General features: G+C 44.3%; 1 protein-coding gene across 2 annotated transcripts in view; it reads right to left on the bottom strand.

Annotated features, from left to right (window-relative positions):
* The window catches only part of SUGT1 (SGT1 homolog, MIS12 kinetochore complex assembly cochaperone), a 70,760-nt gene extending 52,762 nt beyond the window's left edge, over nucleotides 1-17,998 (bottom strand). Inside the window, exons 1-4 of one of the 2 annotated variants that reach the window (XM_030200557.1) lie at nucleotides 17,836-17,997; nucleotides 17,704-17,749; nucleotides 14,657-14,763; nucleotides 1,276-1,310 (exon numbers count right to left, since the gene is read on the bottom strand). In XM_030200557.1, the coding sequence (XP_030056417.1) occupies nucleotides 1,276-1,292 (17 nt within the window). In that variant the 5' untranslated portion in view covers nucleotides 1,293-1,310; nucleotides 14,657-14,763; nucleotides 17,704-17,749; nucleotides 17,836-17,997. Of the gene's footprint in view, nucleotides 1-1,275; nucleotides 1,311-14,656; nucleotides 14,764-17,703; nucleotides 17,750-17,835 lie in introns of both variants that reach the window. The other variant, XM_030200556.1, reaches the window with a different exon arrangement.
* Nucleotides 17,999-18,701: the final 703 nt, after the last annotated feature.

Genomic DNA, 18,701 nt, shown 5'->3' with positions numbered 1-18,701 from the left:
CTTTGAGCTGGGGGAAGAATACCTTGTCACCCCTATTCTTTGCTCTCATGATGGAACCTCTTGTGCAATTTCTCAGGTACCTCCCAACAATTAAAGTCATAACCTATGAAGGACAGCAACATAAAATTCCACTATTTGCTGATGACATTTTATTTGCAACTGAACACTCTAGTCACTCATTGTCAAAGATCCTAACTGGACTTGGGTTTGCCACTGTGCCCTGGTCTTCAGTATGCTACACTGAAACCCTTCTCTTTCTTTCCCTTTTTAACTAGCTTTATTCCCCTGACAAGAACAGCTGCAAGGGAGCCAAGGAGAATAGAGATGCCCTCCTCCCCCCACTCAGGCAAGGGCCCATCAGAAATCAAGCTAGAAGCCATACCGAAGCTAAAGTCCATAGGATAAAGCTTGGGGCAGCAGAGGAGACTTGTACTTCCAAGCTCCATTGGAATAAGAGTCAAGGAGCTGCGGTGGCCCAAGGACTCATCCTCTAGGGAAGAGCCCTTGGCCTGTGTCCCAGAGAGTCAGGCTTACCAGAACCTGCCTCCAACCACACCAGCCCAGATCTACACCATCTGTTAGAGGTATAGAAATACTGGAGAATTCCAGCATGCACTATCCCTTATACCAGCGATGTTACTGGAAAAATTCAGTATCCCTACCTCCATCTGCTGGTCAAAAGAAACACAACCCATTAGTATGGAATGACCTAAAATGGACAAAAAGGAAACAGATGGGAAAGCTATATCTTAAGGCCTGCAAGCCTAGTCCTGGACTTTCTACCCAGGTGCCATCCAGACCTGCAGAACGAAATGGAATGCAAACTGTAATATATGGACTAAAATTAATCTGTTATAAGACAGGAAAGGTCAACAATTCTACATCCTACAAACTCATTCAGGGGACAGAGAAATTCAGAAGCGTGCCACAAGTCAATCAGGTTTTCAGGGTATATACAATGAATACACGTAAGACACATACAACAGAGGAAGAGTATACAAACAGTTTGCTTGCTTACCCACTGTGGATATTCTTCTGACATTTGCTTACCCATACTCTGTCACTTTTCTTTACTACAATGTATTGTATATTAAATCATATAAACCTCTGTCAATAATTTAAGATTAGGTGATCTTTACTGGCATAATGTTAAATGTTGGACCAAGAAAACAGCTTTAAAAAGGTGGTGCACACAGTAGTACTGTGGCTTGCCTGACTAGATATTATTTAATTATATTTAAGAAGCTTTTTTTTTTTCTTTTAAACACAACTTACTTCACCTTTGATGTCATGGTCTGCTGTTGAGTAGCCTGGATGCCACAAACACAGAAATAGAGAAAGAAAAACATTAACAAGTTAAATGGTTGTTAGTATTTGAATTATGTTTATCATTAGCTATTTTGATCACATTATGAACTAAAAAGTCACAAATGTATAGGTAAAAAGTTCACAGAAATTTTCAACATAGTTGCTGAGGTGAAAAATGTACCAACAATGTGACAGGTATTTAAAACCTTTTACATAAAATATATATAACTAGTAAAAAAGGCCAGTTTCTGGAACGAATGAAACGGGCGCTAGCAAGGTTTTCCTGGGAGTGTGTATGTTTGAGAGAGAGAGCCAGAGTGAATGTGCGGGTGTGTGACAGAGTGAGACTGTCTGTGTGACAGTGTGTGTGTGAGAATGAGAGTGTGTGACAGGGCCCCCTCCCCTGTTCCCTCCCCTCCTTTTCCTCCTCCTTCCCACACTTTGGGTTCCTTAAGGCTTTCAAAAGTCTATGTATCCCCGTGGCCCTAATGCCCAGTATCCGGATACCCCACCGCTTTCCTCATCACCCCTCCCCCAAGATGTAATACTTTCACATCCTTAATTTTTTTTTAAAAAGTGTCCTATCTACTCTGTGTACAAATGCCCGGCATTCAGATTGTGTTCCTGTCGTAAATTTCATTTCTTTCATTCATTCAGAACTTGCCCCCCCCCCCCCCCCCCCCCCCCCCCCCCGAACACTTTTGGTTCCTTCAGTCTTTTAAAACTCTCCTATGTACCGTGTGCTAATGGCCAGCAGTGAGATTGTTTTCCTGTCCCAAATTTGCAGGTCTTTCAGTCATTCACAACTCCCCCCCCCCCCACTTCTCCAGTTTAACACTTTAGTTTCCTTCAGTCTTTTAAAACTCTCCTATCTACCCTGTGTCCTAATGGCCAGCATTCAGATTGTTTTCCTTTCCTAAATGTTCATGTCTTTCAGTCGTTCAGAACTCCCCCCTCCCCCCCTTTTATCACTTTCGGTTCCTTCAGTCTTTTAAAACTCTCCTATCAACCCTGTGTCCTAATGGCCAGCACTCAGATTGTTTTGCTTTGCCAAATTGTCTGTCACTGATGACACTGAGGTCAGTGCATGCCTGCCTAGCAGACCACTTCCAGCAGGCACAGTCCCAGGCACATCCTGTTGGAGGTGAGAATTATTATATAGGATTACTTAAGCAAGGAAATGTGAAATAAGACAAGTGAAGTTTCTCAGATTCAAAATGGTTTAGAATTTATTAAAACTTTATATACTGCCATTCTTTTTGCTACAAACAAGGTGGTTTACAAACATATTAAAATAAAAGTTCAACAGAAAAGAATACCATAATTCAATAGGACAGAAAAAGTGAATTAATAATAGAGAACAAAGAATAAAAAAAAGGTATTGGAAATATTGCTTCACATCAGGAAAGTATTTCATTTTAAGCTGTAACCAAATACAACCTATCAACCAACCCCAAAGATGACTAACACTCCACATTTTCATCTTCCCCCTCTATTTCTCTCCTTCCTTTCTTTCTCCTCTTGACAATTCCCTTACTGTTTCTGCTTTAACTGTAAACCTTTCTGCAGCACCTCAGTGCAATTGACAGTATATCAAGTTTATATTTAGGATAGAGACAACAAAAAAAAACAGAAATGAATAAAACCTCCAGATTTTTCAATTTTGCTATTATGTACAGAAAATAAACAACCACCACCTTGTTTTCCCAAAACTGAACTACTGTGGTACTAAATGTCTGAGTTGCTTTTAATTCATAGACACTTAAATACAAAAGCAGATTTGCCAAAAGACCAGTGTACTAGGCTTTCCTCCTCTGCCTAGGCCAGGGTTTCTCAGCCCAATCCTCATGAACCCTGACACACCCTGCCAGCCTGGTTTTCATGATATTGAGATGAATATGCATGAAAAATTTACATGACGACGCGGCAGGGTTGGCTGGGTTTTTCCAAAGTACTGGAATCAGTAATAGTCATCCATCTCCAGTATTCTCAAACTAAGGGCTCTGTTTACTAAGGAGCATTAGCGTTTTTAATGTGCCTACAATTAACACGCACGATAACCGTGTAGGCACCTATAGTGATATCGTAGGCACGTACATGGTTAATGCATGTTAAAAATGTTAGCGTGCCTTAGTAAACAGGGCCCTAAGCCATTAATAAATTAGCCACCGATGATCCTATCATGGCTTCCACAGCTACTTGTTAGAATAAATGCTCTCCATACAACCCCCCCCCCCCCCCCCCCCCCCCCCAGCTTATTCAGAGCAAGAAAAGAAACAAAATCAGTAGGGCCTTCTGATGCATCTGTTCTTTGGTCCCAAAAAAAAAAAAAAAAACAGCCTCTAAAGCTTCATACTGAGGAATTATTGTACATAACATTGTAAGCAGTATACTATGCCATACTTTGCATTGTTAGTCGAATATTTTTACTGCTGTAGTTGTCTATTGGTCATGTTTGATTTATTTTTTTACTGTACACCGCCTTGAGTGAATTCCTTCAAAAAGGCAGTAAATAAATCTTAACAAGTAAATAAGGATCAAATATCAAATGTTAACAATGCAGATCTCGACCCCCTTCCTGTACATCTTCCAATTCTTTTTCATAAAATCAGTCAAATCAAGACTAATGAAAAAAAAAAAAAAGGGTTGCAAGTTCTACGCTCTCAAGATCCAAGACATGAAGGGCCATGGAGGTTGGGATGCAGAAGAAACCCCTCATTCTAGGTGATGAGGGTCAAACAAATATGGACCTAGAGGCTAACTCCAGAAGTAGAGAGAACTATATTATCTGCTGAGGCCAATATGGTGTGATGATCATGGTTCCCTGGTCCTGCTGGAGTTTCAGCAAGGTCCTCTCCGCAAGACATAGGGGAGGATACGCATACTGAAGACCCTTCTCCAATCGAGGAGAAAAACATTCACCTCTAGTCTGCCATGTAATCTGGAGCAGAATTGAGGCACCTTTTTGTAGAGGTAAGTGGCAAAGATATCCAGCAAGGGGGCTGCCCAACTCTCAGACGATCTGTTGGGCTATGCTCATGTTGAGAGACCATTTTTGCGGTTGCATTACTCTGCACAGTCTGTCACTCTTTCTTGCAAGGTATGGAAGCCCAGCGCCACCACAATTTGGACATTTCCTAACATAAAAAGTAAGATCCCATGCCATCCTATTTGTTAGCATAGTACATTACAACCTGATTATTTGGATGAGGATAATTTTGGTGCATTAGCTGATCTCACAGCCATCAGAGCATTCCAAATGGCCTGTAGCTCGAGGAGACCGACGTGAAGCTCTCTCTCCTGAGCAGACCACTGATCTTGAGTTTGAAAAATTACAAGAGGACCTTACGAGACTGGGCATCCAAATGGCAGATGACATTAATGTGAGCAAATGAAAAGTGATTTATGTGGGAAAGAGTAAACCTAACTATAGTTACATGATGCAAGGTTCCACATTAGGAGTCACCGACCAGAAAAGGGATCTAGGTGTCATGGTTGATGATACGTTGAAACCCTTTGTTCAGTGTGTGGTGATGGCTGAGAAAGCAAACAGAATGTTAGGTACTATTAGGAAAGGAATGGATAACAAAAATGAGGACGTTATAATGCCTTTGTATCACTCCATGGTGCAACCGCACCTCAAATACTGTGTGCAGTTCTGGTCACCACATCTCAAAAAAGATACAGTGGAATTAGAAACGTTACAGAGAAGGGTGACAAAAATGATAAAAGGGATGGGACGACTTCCCTATGAGGAAAGGCTAAAGCAGCAAGGGCTCTTCAGTTTGGAGAAAAGACTGCTGAGAGGAGATTTGAGAGAGGTCTATAAAATAATGAATGGAGTGGAATGGGTAGACATGAAACGCTGGTTTACTCTTTCCAAAAGTATTAGGACTAGGGGGCACACAATGAAGCAACAAAGTAGTATATTTAAAACAAATTGGAGAAAATATTTCTTCACTCAATGTGTAATTAAACTATGGAATTTGTTGCCAGAAAATGTAGTAAAAGCTGTTAGCTTAGCAGGGTTTAAAAAAGGTTTGAATACCTTCCTAAAGGAAAAAATCCATTATTTTTTTTATTTAATCTTTATTAATATTTTCAATAACTCACAAACCAATGTGACTTAGCAATCCACCATCAATTCAAAAGAAAAACTTATTAACGCAAAGAGCGTAAGGAAACAATACTAACAATATTTTCCATCCACAATTAAAGAAAAGATGATTCCAAGAAAAGGAAAGAAATTTTTTAACAAAGTTACAAATTAATACACAATTGCCGCCTCTGTGCTCAAACTCCAGCCTGCTATGTGGGAGGACATACAACTGTCACTTTAACTCTAGCTTCCAAGAAATCTTTAAGCTGTTTAGGGTCCACAAATTGAAATTGTTTACCCTCAAGCATTACTTGACATATACAAGGAAAACGTAATACAAAGTTTGCTCTCAAGGCCTCGACTCTGGGGCGCAGTTCCAAAAAGGCCTTGCACCTCATTTGTGTGGGCCTAGAGAGGTCAGGATAAATTCTAACCTTGGAACCCATAAAAAGCCTAAGTGTCGCAGGGAAAGTCTTAATACAGCGTTCCAATCTGGCTCAAGCACAAAAGTGACCAGCATAGTCGTCCTACGAGTAATAACTTCCAACGAACTTTCCAGGAAGGAGTAAGATTCATTTCTTCACCCATCTCTCGCTTTGAGGGGGGGGTCTCCCAAAGTCACCACAGTGTTCCAGATGTAATATGCCCGAGTTATGGGGGGGCAATGAGTCTTTATCCATTCCTAGAATGTCTATCAAATATTTTTTTACCATCTCAATCGGAGGAATTAACGGAGATTTGGGGAAATTAAGGAATCGAAGATTAAATCTTCGAGCCTGGTTCTCCAGGTATTCCAGACGTTTATGCAAAAAGTTATTATCTTTAATCAAAGCAGATTCCAAAGTCCCCATTTCTTGAATTTTGGTATCCACTTTTTCAATCTTAGAGGACTGCTGTGCAGTAACTTGTGCCTGTATCAGAACAGCTTCTGAGAGAGTTTTAATGTCATTTGAATTATCTTTTAACATTCTTTGCATAGAGGAGTGAGTGTTGTATACCATATCCCACAGTGAAAGCGCCACAATGGTGGGTTTACTTATTCCACCTGATGGTAAAGGGGAATGAGGTGGGGCCCCAGAACGAGAAAGTTTAGAAACAATGTCCTGTGGCAATACCTTTAAAGCCAATTCGGCCGAAAGTACTTGATCCTGGGTCCCACTCCGATTCGCTGCAGTCCTCCCCTCTTTAACATTTGCAAATCCACCCCTTCGGTGTCCGTTTCTGGTAGGGCTGCTGCGAAAATCTCACTCCCCGGCTGTGGTGGTGCCCTGCGTTCCCCGGGGCTCAGGGAAGCCCCATCTCAGCTTCCTACTGACGTCAACGCGCCAGTAGCTGCAGGAGGAGTCGATGTACACAGAGGTCCCAGTTGCAACGTAGGAAATTGCAGGGTCGACTGCTTCAGCGTCGAAGAGGGTCCAGGAGCCAAGGGAAGCTCCTTTACCTTCCCTCTCCGCTTTCCCATCGTGAACGAGGAGCCGAAGGTCCACTAGTAGCGTCTCTCTGCAGCGTCTCCACGGAGCAAACACAGGTGCGTGCATTCAATGCGCCATCTTGGAATCAACTCCCATAAGTCATTATTAAGATAAACTTGGGGAAATTCACTGCTTATTTCTACCCTCCCTGTTGAAGGAAAAGGCTAAATGAGAGAAGCTTGCATCCTGGAGCTAACTGTGTGGCTGCATGGATGGTGCTGCCGTGAGAGCTTTGGTTTCCTAGACCATGAGATGGCCTTCCAAGAGCTACTGAGCGGTGATGGTGTCCATCTATCAAGGAAAAGACAGAATGTCTTCAGACTGGTTAAAGTACTAAGGGGGGCTTTAAACCAAACTTGCTCGGCAAGGGTTATAAAGGGCCTAAAGCCATAAATAACTATCAGGAAGGTAGGACATCAAATGCCCCTATAGATGGAGGAAAAAAAAAAAAAAAAAGAGTTAACACCTGGAGAGCCTTGTATACCAACACCCACAGTATGGGAAACAAACTTCTAAATCTAGAAGCTACGACTGAAAATTTGGATTTAGTGGCGGTCATGGAAACGTTCATGGAAAACCATGACTGGGACATAGCTATACTAGACTATAATCTACTCGGGAAGGACAGCGTAGGAAAAAAGGGTGGAGGAGTGGCATTATACGTTAAGAATAATATTAAAGTGACAGAACTGCAGGACACATGGGGTATGGAAGAAGCAATGTGGGTCAAACTGGAAAGAGGGAAAGGAAAATGTATTTACATTGGAGTAATATATAGGTCAACTTCACAGTCAGAAGAAATGGACAGAGACTTAATTGGAGACATCCACAAGATTGCTAGGAAAGGGGCAGTAGTACTGATAGGCAATTTTAATGCAGGATGTCAGTTGGGGTGTCCCTGCTGCGGGGACATCCAGAAGCAAAGGGATCTTGGATTCCCTACAGGAAGAATTGTTTCAGCAGTGGGTACCGGAATGGATACAGGATGGAGCTATTCTGAACTTGGTGCTTACAAACAGAGAATGTTTTTTTTTGTTTTTTTTTTTCATATTTTTATTAAGGTTTTACAAGTATAACACAAAACAACCAAAAAGAAACAGTAACAATAATCCATGGCAAAGTTAATAACAAAAATAAAAAGGCAGAACAACATACCATGACAATACCCATAGCAAATCAGCAATTATACAATTATCAGGTAGTGCTATTAGGAGTCTGACAAAATGAATCTAAACGAGCCCAGGTCTTCAAGACAGATTGAACACAACGGTGCTTATGGGCTAGTATAGTTTCATATTTCCTAATCACATACACGTTACTCCACCATTCATTATAATTGAGATGTACATTATTTTTCCAGTTTAAAACAATTAAATGTAAAGCAACCGTTAACAAAATATTAAACAATTTCTTATCGGATTCTAAAAGAGAGAGGTTAGGAGAAGAGGCCCTTAAAAGCACAATATCATAAGAGATCACGGTTAATGCAGGCAACTGAAAAATAAGGCGCAACTTAGCCCAAATGAGTCGCCAGAGAGAATGTTTCTGATGTCACGGTGGGAGCCCATTTGGAATCTAGTGATCAAAGAACAGTGTGGTTCAATATTAAGACAGAAGAGAGAGCTTATCTGAGATTGAAGGTCCTGGATTTCAAAAGAACTAACTTTGCCAAGATGGGCAGTACAATATAGGGAGTGAAGTGCTTCTGTGTACAAAGGAAGAGCGGGACTTGGGGGTGACTGTCTCTGATAACTTTAAAGTGACCAAACAGGTAGAAAAAGTGACAAAGCCAGAAGGGTGCAAAAATCATCAACTTTACACTCAATTTGTGAACTAATGGAAAATATTAGAATTAAATTTTATATTCGAAACCTTGTGTTGATACGTTGTTGTGTGCAGTTTCACGTTTATCACACCTTTAATTCCAGAGATATAAAAAGCCAAACTTTACAATTTTTTCGTGCCGCAAATTTTTCGGACCAAGTTTGCTCCAAGTATTCTTCATGGAAATCGCTCATGAAGATTTTTTTATTATTTTGTTTAATAGAGTGCAAAAAGTTGTACAAGATGGCCAAGTTTTGTTTCTCTCAACAAAATATTGCCAGAGATACAGTGTCTCAAAGTTGCCGAAATCTCGGAGTCATACCATAGAAGGCTGCAATATGGGGTCAAACAGATTACTATATCTCAGCAAGTATTGCATCAGCAAACGTAAAACTTTATCAATGTTCTTTGGAGACATGTATGAATGTTCACAGAAAATTTCATCGAAATCCGTGATGGTCGCGCAGGGACCACCAGACCACTTGACATGGAATGACCCGAAAGGCAGTATATTATTAAGTCTCAATAAACTAAATTAAACTACGAGAGTGAGCCAAAGCCTCACACAGTGGCACTAAGAAGTGTGATTGGGGACTGCTTACGGTCCTGAGACTGTGAATCTGGGAACAGCAGTAAGAATCAACCATGCTATGCGCCCACAGCCAGCATAGTGAGCAGCTAGGCCAGGGACAGGAGCACCGACAGTATGACCTACCACCTACTACAATTAGAGAAAAATACTGGTTTGTTCAAGGGAGCACCTCAGCTTATATTGGTGATGTCACTAGTAGAATTCAGTTCTCTCTATTTCCACCTGCTGGTAGTAAAGGCTAACAACCCAGTAACAAAGAACTGTGAAGCTGATGCTAAAGACATTTTGTTTCTTGGTAATCACTTCTGATAAAAGGCAATCAAGGCTAATGACCCCTCTGTGCTTCATAATACTCAAAGAAGAGGTGTAACCACAAGTGGGCAAGAGGCCCACTCACTTGGGCTCAGGCTCACCCAGCAGCAGTGCACCCTTGTCAGGGCCAACACTGGAGGAGATGGTTAAACAGCGCAGCTGCCCTGGGATCCACAGCTACATTGAGCCCCCACAGTCCAGTGTCTCCCTCCCTCTACCCCCACAGTTCAGCAGGGCCGGTCTGACATGGTAAGCAAGGTAAGCATGGCAAGCATGGCAGGGGAGCGCCAACCTCTGGAGGGCACCGCCGCACCATGCTTACCGTCACTTATCTGCCCACCCTGTCCGCACTGAGAATGAACGAATCAGGAAGCTTCTACTAGAGACGTCGGGACTCGAGAGGGGAGCGCTTTCAGTGACGCTGCTGCCCATGCGGTCGGACTCGGAGGTCAGGTAAATTTAAAATAAAATAAAAAGGATCCTTGGGGGGGAGAAGAGGGCGCCAGGGCGAGCAGGCAGGCAGTTGGACATGGGAGCAGGAGGGCAAGGGAGAGAGGACCATCTGGACATGGATGGCAGGGCTCAGGGAGAGAGGGGAATTGCTGGATAGGGATGAATGGAGGGGGCAGGGGACAGAGGAGCATGGGAGGGCAGGGCTCAGGGAGAGTGGGGAATTGCTGGACATAGAGGGGAGGAAAGAGAGATGGAGATGAAATGAGGGAAAAGGAAGAGAGGAGAAAAACTGCACATGGATGGAGAAAATAGGCAGAAGCTGGATCCACTGGACAGTCAAGTCTGCGGAGGACCCAGCTTTTACTTATGGGTATAGGGCAAGAAATGAAGAAGAAAGGAGGAAAGTAAAGAAATAAATGGAAAGGAAGCCCTGGAAACGGAGTTAAGAGGACAGATAGCAGTAGCAGAACCAGATAAAGTTAGAAAAAATCATTTTATTTTCATTTTTTTTTTTTTTATATTTTTATTGAAGGAAATGTTACATCACATGCCAACACAGTGAGCCAACTGACTCGTACCTTTCCAACAACTACAAGATCACCGCTCTACTGTCGATTCACACAAGGAATGAGTAACAAAATTCAGTCCACTTTGAAAATGTACATCTGCTACATCTACTATCTTATTTTGCAATGTATAGCAATGTGTTTCTTTCTGTTTTTCTGGTATTGTGCTGCACGCAGAGTCTAACTTCTTAGGATTTCAGGTTAATTTTTGAAGGATTTAAAGAGGGGCTATCTCTGTTCTGCATGTGTGACTGCAAGGCCAAATGTCTGAATAGGGATCTGTTTGGTAGATTCTGAGATTTTGATAACACATTGTTTTTCAGAGTTGGCAAGACTGTCTGTTCTCCTAATTCCTGGTCTGTGTGCTACGTTATTTTTCTTCTATACTGGTGTATATTTTCAATGATGCCATGGCTGGTAAAAGGGGTGTGTCTACTGTAGGGACAGAGCCATAGTGATCCCACCCCTGGGTGGGTAGGGGCGCCGACTAATAGGCTGCAGGAGGGCGGCAGAAACCCTAGGGCTGGCCCTGCAGTTCAGCATCTCCCTCCCTCCCTCCGCCCCAATCTACCTTAACACATTTTGTTTAGCTGGTAATTCACTCACACTGCCTGCGGCTGACCCCAAAGCCTCCTCTCTGTCACATCCTGTCATATGTCTGCTGCAGCAGAGGGAAGGCTTCAAGGTTGGCTGCAGACAGTATGAGTGAATCACTGCCACTGCCAGCAACCCCTCTAAACAGATATATGTTAAGGTAGATGGAGGGCGGAGGGATGCAAGAAGATGGCTAGGAGGGGAGCACTGTTCCCTCTAAGCCAGTGGTTCTCAACCCTTCTTCTGCTGTGACACACCTAACAGGTAATGTTCACGAGTATGACACACTGAACACTACAATTCACAGCATTCACAGTTGAACAAAGAAAAAACCCTATATATCATTTCACTGCTGCTGACAATGATGCAAGAGAAATACAGATGTAATGTGGTACTGCTGGGGTGGAGGAGAGAAGTGTGCCATAGCCCTGCAACATTTCCAGTTGGGGCTGATGACAGAAGTAGGGTCTAAGTTAAGAACCAGAAAGTAAAATACTTCATCTCCATAACTCTCCCCAACCTGCCAAACACGTTTAGTAAAACACAAGGGTGCTGTCAACTTTTTGGTGACAAACCAGTGTGTCCCGACACACTGGTTGAGAACCACTGCTCTAAGCTGAGCGGGAGTCTTCTACCTACAGCCCTACCAATGGAGGGAGCTGTTTCAATAGTGAGAGACAGGCAAACTCTGTAGTATTTCAGGGAACCTGCATGTCCCTAGCGATTGAAAACACCTTAGGCGGTCAGTGGCCCAGCTGTTTGGGGAGGCTAAACGGAGCGGGGTAGGGGCAGGCCCAACCCCAACCCCATAATAATTGTCTTATAGTACCCAGAAAAAAAAGTAAAAGGGGAGGGAAGGAAGATGCTGGACCAAACTGCTGAGATGCTAAGGGTAGTCTTTCCCAAACATTGAAGAGTACTACCCTAATTAGTGAGATTGAAGGCTAGCGAGTGAGGGTTTTCTTCCAGTGCATTCAGTGTATACAATTTGTCAAGGTGGAGAAGAGACAGACAGTCTTAAAAAAAGGTATTGACAAGTAATAAATGTCTTCATGTGCATATAAAAATTTATATATCATAAATGACATATCATAAGGATTACAGTAGGCAGTAGAATATTAATACACCTAATGGAAAACTAAACAAGCTGGATTACTACACATCAATCCTACACAGAATCAGTACTAACAACATACCCAGCCCTTTTCAAACACAGGTAGACCCTCAAGTATAGAACAAGAAACCACAAACTAAAAGTAGAAATATGTAGACAAAAATTAAACTGAAACCCCAAGAAGCTACATTCTGCATACAGTGAAACACCAGAAAAATAGGTACAGTGACACATGTCCCTCTGTACTATGCAAATATAAAAAGAGCAGATGTCAATTTCAAAAACTGACATAGTCCAATTGCTGCATTATAAATTACAAAACGAAAACAGAAAATAAGATACCTTTTTTTTTTTTTTTTTTTTTTTTTTTTTACTTATTACAGTTTTTAACTGTTTTCAGAAGCAAAACATCCTTCCTTAATTTAGGACAAGCAAGCTTAACAGCAGTATAGTGTCCAGACCTGAAAGAGGAGGTTTTGGCATCCAAAAGTTAGTAAAAAAATGTATTTAATCTAATAAAACGGTATCACCTTTATTTTCCTTTTTGTCTTTTAATTACGTTTATTAACTTTTTAAGTGGACTAACACAGCCACCACATTATTTCATTCTAACTTAAAAGTAAAATTCTTTTTTTTTTTAACCTTTGCTGTCCGGCCATTTATCTTTTTATTGTGTTGGCCCCAGTCTCTGGTTACTGCTTTCCTGTCTGTTTTTTTAACTCTTTCCAAGGGTTTCCTTTTTTCTCTTCTGTCTTCTTCACCTCCTCCACTACATCCAACTCCAGCACTGATCTGTTACTTACAGCTTTCTTCCACTTTTTTTCTGCCTGTCCATTCTGATTTCATTCATGTTATCCAGACTTTAATATCCCTCTTTTTACTGTGTCTACCTACAGCTTTCCATTTCTTTCCCCTAGTCTGGCCTTCCCATTCTCCTTCCTCTCACTCCCCAGTCTTTCACTAACTCTTTCCTCCCTCCCTCCCTCTCTCTCCCTTCCATCCAGCATCTACTTCTAAAATCCAGAATTTTCTCCATCTCTCCCTCTCCCTAGAACCATCCAGCATCTCCTCTCTTATCTCTCCCCCCTGCCAACCAGCAAATCCTCTCCTTTCTCTCTCTCCCCCCCTGCTATCCAGCATCCTCTTTTACTTTTTCTCCCTCTCTCTCCTCCGCCCACCCCTGCTAGCCAGCATTTCGTCTCTTGTCCCCCTCTCCCCCATCCAGTATCTCCACTGAACCTCACCGGGCCGTGTCTGTGCTAATAAACATCCCTCCCATTGCACCTCACTGGGTTCACACTAATAAACAAGAAAGGCAGAAGCATGGGACCGCAGCTCTCTGCCTGCTGCTACTGCTTCCTGTGCCAGCCTAGACGTTTACCTCAGAGGAGGCAAGAACAGCATAGGAAGCAGTAGCAGCAGGCAGAGAGCTGCAGTCCCGCATCTCTGCCTTGCTTATTAGCGCAGACCCGGTGAAGTGCAGTGGGAGGGATACTGTGCTGCATGGTGGGTGGATGAAAGGGGAGAGAGAGAGAAACGGGATAACACAGGATGGGAGAGGCAGTGGGACCAGGAAAGGTTGTGGTTGGGAGGCTTAGCCTCCCTAAGTCTCTTATATGGGGCGCCTACAGAAAACACAATATTGAAACACCACCCCTCACTGGTAGCAATGCAGTTGGAGGTCTCCCGCAGAGGGAAAAGTGGAGGGGGGGGGGAGGGCAGAAAACAGATGCTGTACAACAAGAGGAAGGGATCAATGGAGCAGAAGTAATGCTGGACAATTAGAAGGGAAAGAGGGAAGAGAAGAAGAGATGTTGGACCCAAAGGAGGTGGTAAGAGAGACATGTTGGATGGAAGGGCATAAGGGAATAGAGAAAGATATGCTAGACCCAGGGGCAGAAGGAAATGAAAGAAAGATGCTGCTGCTATTAAGCATGGTAAAAGGGAGTTCTGGACATCTTTGGAGGCAGTCCTCAGCAGGCAGGGGCTTGGGTATCCCTACCAGCTAAGGTATTTATTATAAATTGAGTTGGGGAGGTGTAGGGTGAAGTGAAACTTTCATGCGCACCCAAAATTGGCTGTCTGGCTAGCCACTGCCTCAAATAACCAAGACAACAGCATTATTAAAACTAAATTAACTAGAAGATATGTTTTAGATGCCAAGAAACATTTTTTTTTAGGAAAGTAGGCAACCCCCTTTATAACAATAAAAAAAAAAAAAAGTTTGACTTTTTTTTCTTCTGACCGTTCCATTTTCTCCCCTACACTTCACATTCATAATGTAAATTAAAAAAAAATATTATCCTATATAATAAAACTCACCTCCAACGTTCTGTGCTTGGGACTGTGGCTCCCTCAGCACTGAGGTGGTCTGCTAGGCAGCATCGAACCCAATGACGTCACCAAACCCAGCTGACCGCAGGAACTGGCTGCTGGCACGCGCAAAAAAAAAAAAAAAAAGGAGAAAAAAAGGCTCGAGAAGCACTCCTCAACCTGCCGTGCTATAACGAGATCAACAACCGCCATCAGAACGCTCGCACAGCACGAGACTGCCGCCTAGCTGAGGAGAATACCGCCGCCACGACACTGCTAGCCTCCCAAACCTGCTGCTGCCTCGAACCGCCCTACGGACCTGCACCCAAAAAAAAGGTCAAGAAACAGCCTCCAGCCGCCCTCCGGACCCGCACTAACAAAAAACACAAGGTGAACAGACCGCCTCCAGCCGCCTCAACAGAGGATGTCAAACAAAGCAAAAAGAGAACTGCAGCCTTCTCTGGACGAGGTTCACACCGTACTGAACCGCCCTCCCAATACTGCAGCACTAACAACAGGGCAAGCAGGACGAGGTTCATAGACACTGATCCTGCAGACAGCAGTGCAACGTCTAAGCGAGCAGGTACAATTAAGGGGGCAGAAACTTGAAGGGGAGACACACAAACACATGGAGAGGGGGTGAGAGAACAGAACGGAAGGGAAGGGGAGAGGACAAATGTTGCAGATGGATGGATGGAGGGCATGGGAAAGAGCACAATCGCTGGATAAAAGAAGGAAAAGGAATTCAAAAACACGGGAGGGGGGCACCCTTACATTGCCACTCACAGGAGGAGGGGGGCCAAACTTCAAAAAGAAAGGGGGGGACTGCACTTCACACAGAAGGAGGGGGACATGCGCGCACACACACACAGTCTTGCAGTCTCTGTGTGTCACTGTGACACACACTCTTTCAAACACACACACACACACTCTGTCTCACTGTCACACCCACACTCTCACACAGGCATACACTCTGTTTCAATGCCCACCCCTGTGGTCCTGCAACAGCTTAACGGAAGGATATGGAGACATACACACACACACGCACGCTCTCTCTCACACAGAACCAGTCAACAAATCTCTGTTTCTCACTGTCACACACACAACACTGTTTCTCTGACACACTGTAGCACTGTCTCACACACACACTCTTTCACTCTCTGTGTCTGACTGACACACACTCTTTCAAACACACACTGTCACACACACATACACGCTCTCTCTCACACGTAGGGAGGGAGGGAGGGGGAAGGAACTTGAGGGGGGGAGAAAGGGGCATGGAACTTCAAGAAGAACAGAACGGAAGGGGAGAGGACAAATATTGCACATGGATGGATGGAAGGCATGGGGAAGAGCACAATCGCTGGATAAAAGAAGGAAAAGGAATTCAAAAACAGGGGGGGCACCCTTACATTGCCACTCACAGGAGGAGGGGGGCCAAACTTCAAAAAGAAAGGGGGGGACTGCACTTCACACAGAAGGAGGGGGACATGCACACACACACAGTCTTTCACTCTCTGTGTGTCACTGTGACACACACTCTTTCAAACACACACACACACTCTGTCTCACTGTCACACCCACACTCTCGAACAGGCATACACTCTGTTTCAATGCCCACCCCTGTGGTCCTGCAACAGCTAAACGGAAGGATATGGAGACACACACACACGCTCTCTCTCACATAGAGCCAGTCAACAAATCTCTGTTTCTCACTGTCACACACACTCTGTCTCACACACACACAACACTGTTTCTCTGACACACTGTAGCACTGTGTCACACACACACACACTTTTCTACTCTCTGTGTCTCACTGTGACACACACAAACACACACACAAGCAGTCTCTATGTCACACCCACACTCTCACACACATATACACTTTGATTCACTGCCCATCCCCGTACTCCTGCAAGGGCTTGCTGGAAGGAGAAGAATATGGAGACACACACACATATACTCTGTCACACACTATCTCTGTGTCTCACACACACACATGCTCTCTCTCACACACACAACCAGTCTTCCAATCTCTGAGTCTCACTGTCACACACACACTGTTTCTCTGTCACACCGACGCTCACACATACACATACACTGTCTCACTGCCCGCCCCTGTGGTCCTGCAAGGGCAATGAATGTGGATATTCACTGTAACACACACACACTCTCACATTCACTCTCAATCTCTCTCACACAGACACTCACAAACACTCTCTCAAACATATAGTGCACCTGGGAAGACAGTTGCTTCACATGACGCTACAACACAGCAACAGATGATTTACAAATTTAACAATTATTCCTTCTCATAATACTTTTCTAACAACTCTATAGTTACCCAAAACAAATACAAAAAAAAAACCATTGCTAGCGCCCGTTTCCTTTCAAACAGAAACGGGCCTTTTTTTACTAATATATACATATATAATGGGAAGATGCCAGTTTTCAACATGGTTCCGTACATCCTGTTTCTCCACACAGAGTTCCACGTTTCCACAAGCAGTAGTGCTAACAAACGACGATAAATTAGCTACTAATGCGGGCATTTTATAGCCCGAACACCAGATGTCACAAAAACACCATACATAGGACCATCGAACGTCACACACGTCAAACAGCCCACAACCCCAACTGAAAGACTAGCACAACCGTTGCCCCCGCTTATTTGTGTAGGTCAATAACAAAAGCAACCCTTATAGGTTATGATAGTAACTGTTAAGATAGTAACTGCGAAGAAGGGGAGCTTCCTCTCTTTGACAACAGAAAGCCTCATCCCTCTTGGCAACCGCAGGACTATCAACATTCAGAAAAGGACCAGGCGGGCAAGAGTGGCGACCTAAAAACTGACCCACGCCAAACTCGCAGTACTTTGATATCAGGGCGCGCTTATCTGTCACAATCTCTAGCTCTTTCTCCGTTAACTCGGAACTTTATGAAGGCAGTCGAGCCACTTTTGCCGGCAAGTCGGACGGGGAAGGGAGTGGGTGCGAGTGCCAGCGTAAGCTCTTATCACACTTCTGTACCCCCGGCCAGGGCGGGCAGGGACTCACCTCCGGAGCGCTCTGCGGATTCTCAGCGACGCAACTGTCCAAAAACCTGCCAGAAAAGAGAAGCAAAGAAAGCGCGTCAGCGGAGAAGGTGCATTACAGCACCAAGGCCGCGGGAAAAGCAGAAAGACTCACTGCGAAGTATCAGCCATCCTTTCTCGCGCTCTCCGAAACTTGTTCTGGATGCGGCGCCGGCGCCCACTCGGCTACCTTAACCACCTCACTAGCAAACACTTGGGCAAAGAAGAAGCGCGACTGCGCGAGCACTGCAGGCCGCTACCGCCAGCGAGATGCGATGCAAGAGAAGCGACCTTAACAGTGGCGGGAGCAGGTTAAGACCACAGCGACACCCAGCGCACGGGCCAAGAGCACTGCGTTGCCAAGGAGAGGTGGGACGGCGTCCCATGTCAATTAATTTTCTTATGGATATTTTTTTTGTATTTTTATTTTTGTTACATTTGTACCCCGCGCTTTCCCACTCATGGCAGGCTTACATGGGGCAATGGAGGGTTAAGTGACTTGCCCAGAGTCACAAGGAGCTGCCTGTGCCTGTGAAGTGGGATTTAACTCAGTTCCTCAGTTCCCCAGGACCAGAGTCCACCACCCTAACCACTAGGCCACTCCTCCACTCCTAGGGAAATGGGACTTGATATACTGCCTCTATATGGTTTTTGCAACTGCATTCAAAGCGATTTACATACTACATGCAGGTACTTATTTGTACCTGGGGCAACAACGAGTTAAGCAGGGGCGTAGCCAGACTTGAGCGGGAGGGGGGTCCAGAGCCCGAGGTGAGGGGGCACATTTTAGCCCCCCCCCCTGCCACCAACTTTTACCCCCCTGCCATTGCCAACCCCCCCCCCCCCCCCCCCGCCAACGACCCTCTCGACCCCCCCCTCCCGTCGCCAACCCACCGTCACCTACCTTTGCTGGCGGGGGACCTCAACCCCCGCCAGCCGAGCCAAGGTCCTCTTCTTCCCAATCCCATGCAAGGGAAGAAG

This window comes from Microcaecilia unicolor, chromosome 4 (assembly GCF_901765095.1).
Source record: "Microcaecilia unicolor chromosome 4, aMicUni1.1, whole genome shotgun sequence".
Lineage (NCBI taxonomy): Eukaryota > Metazoa > Chordata > Amphibia > Gymnophiona > Siphonopidae > Microcaecilia > Microcaecilia unicolor.
This window is presented reverse-complemented; position numbering and strand designations above follow the sequence as displayed.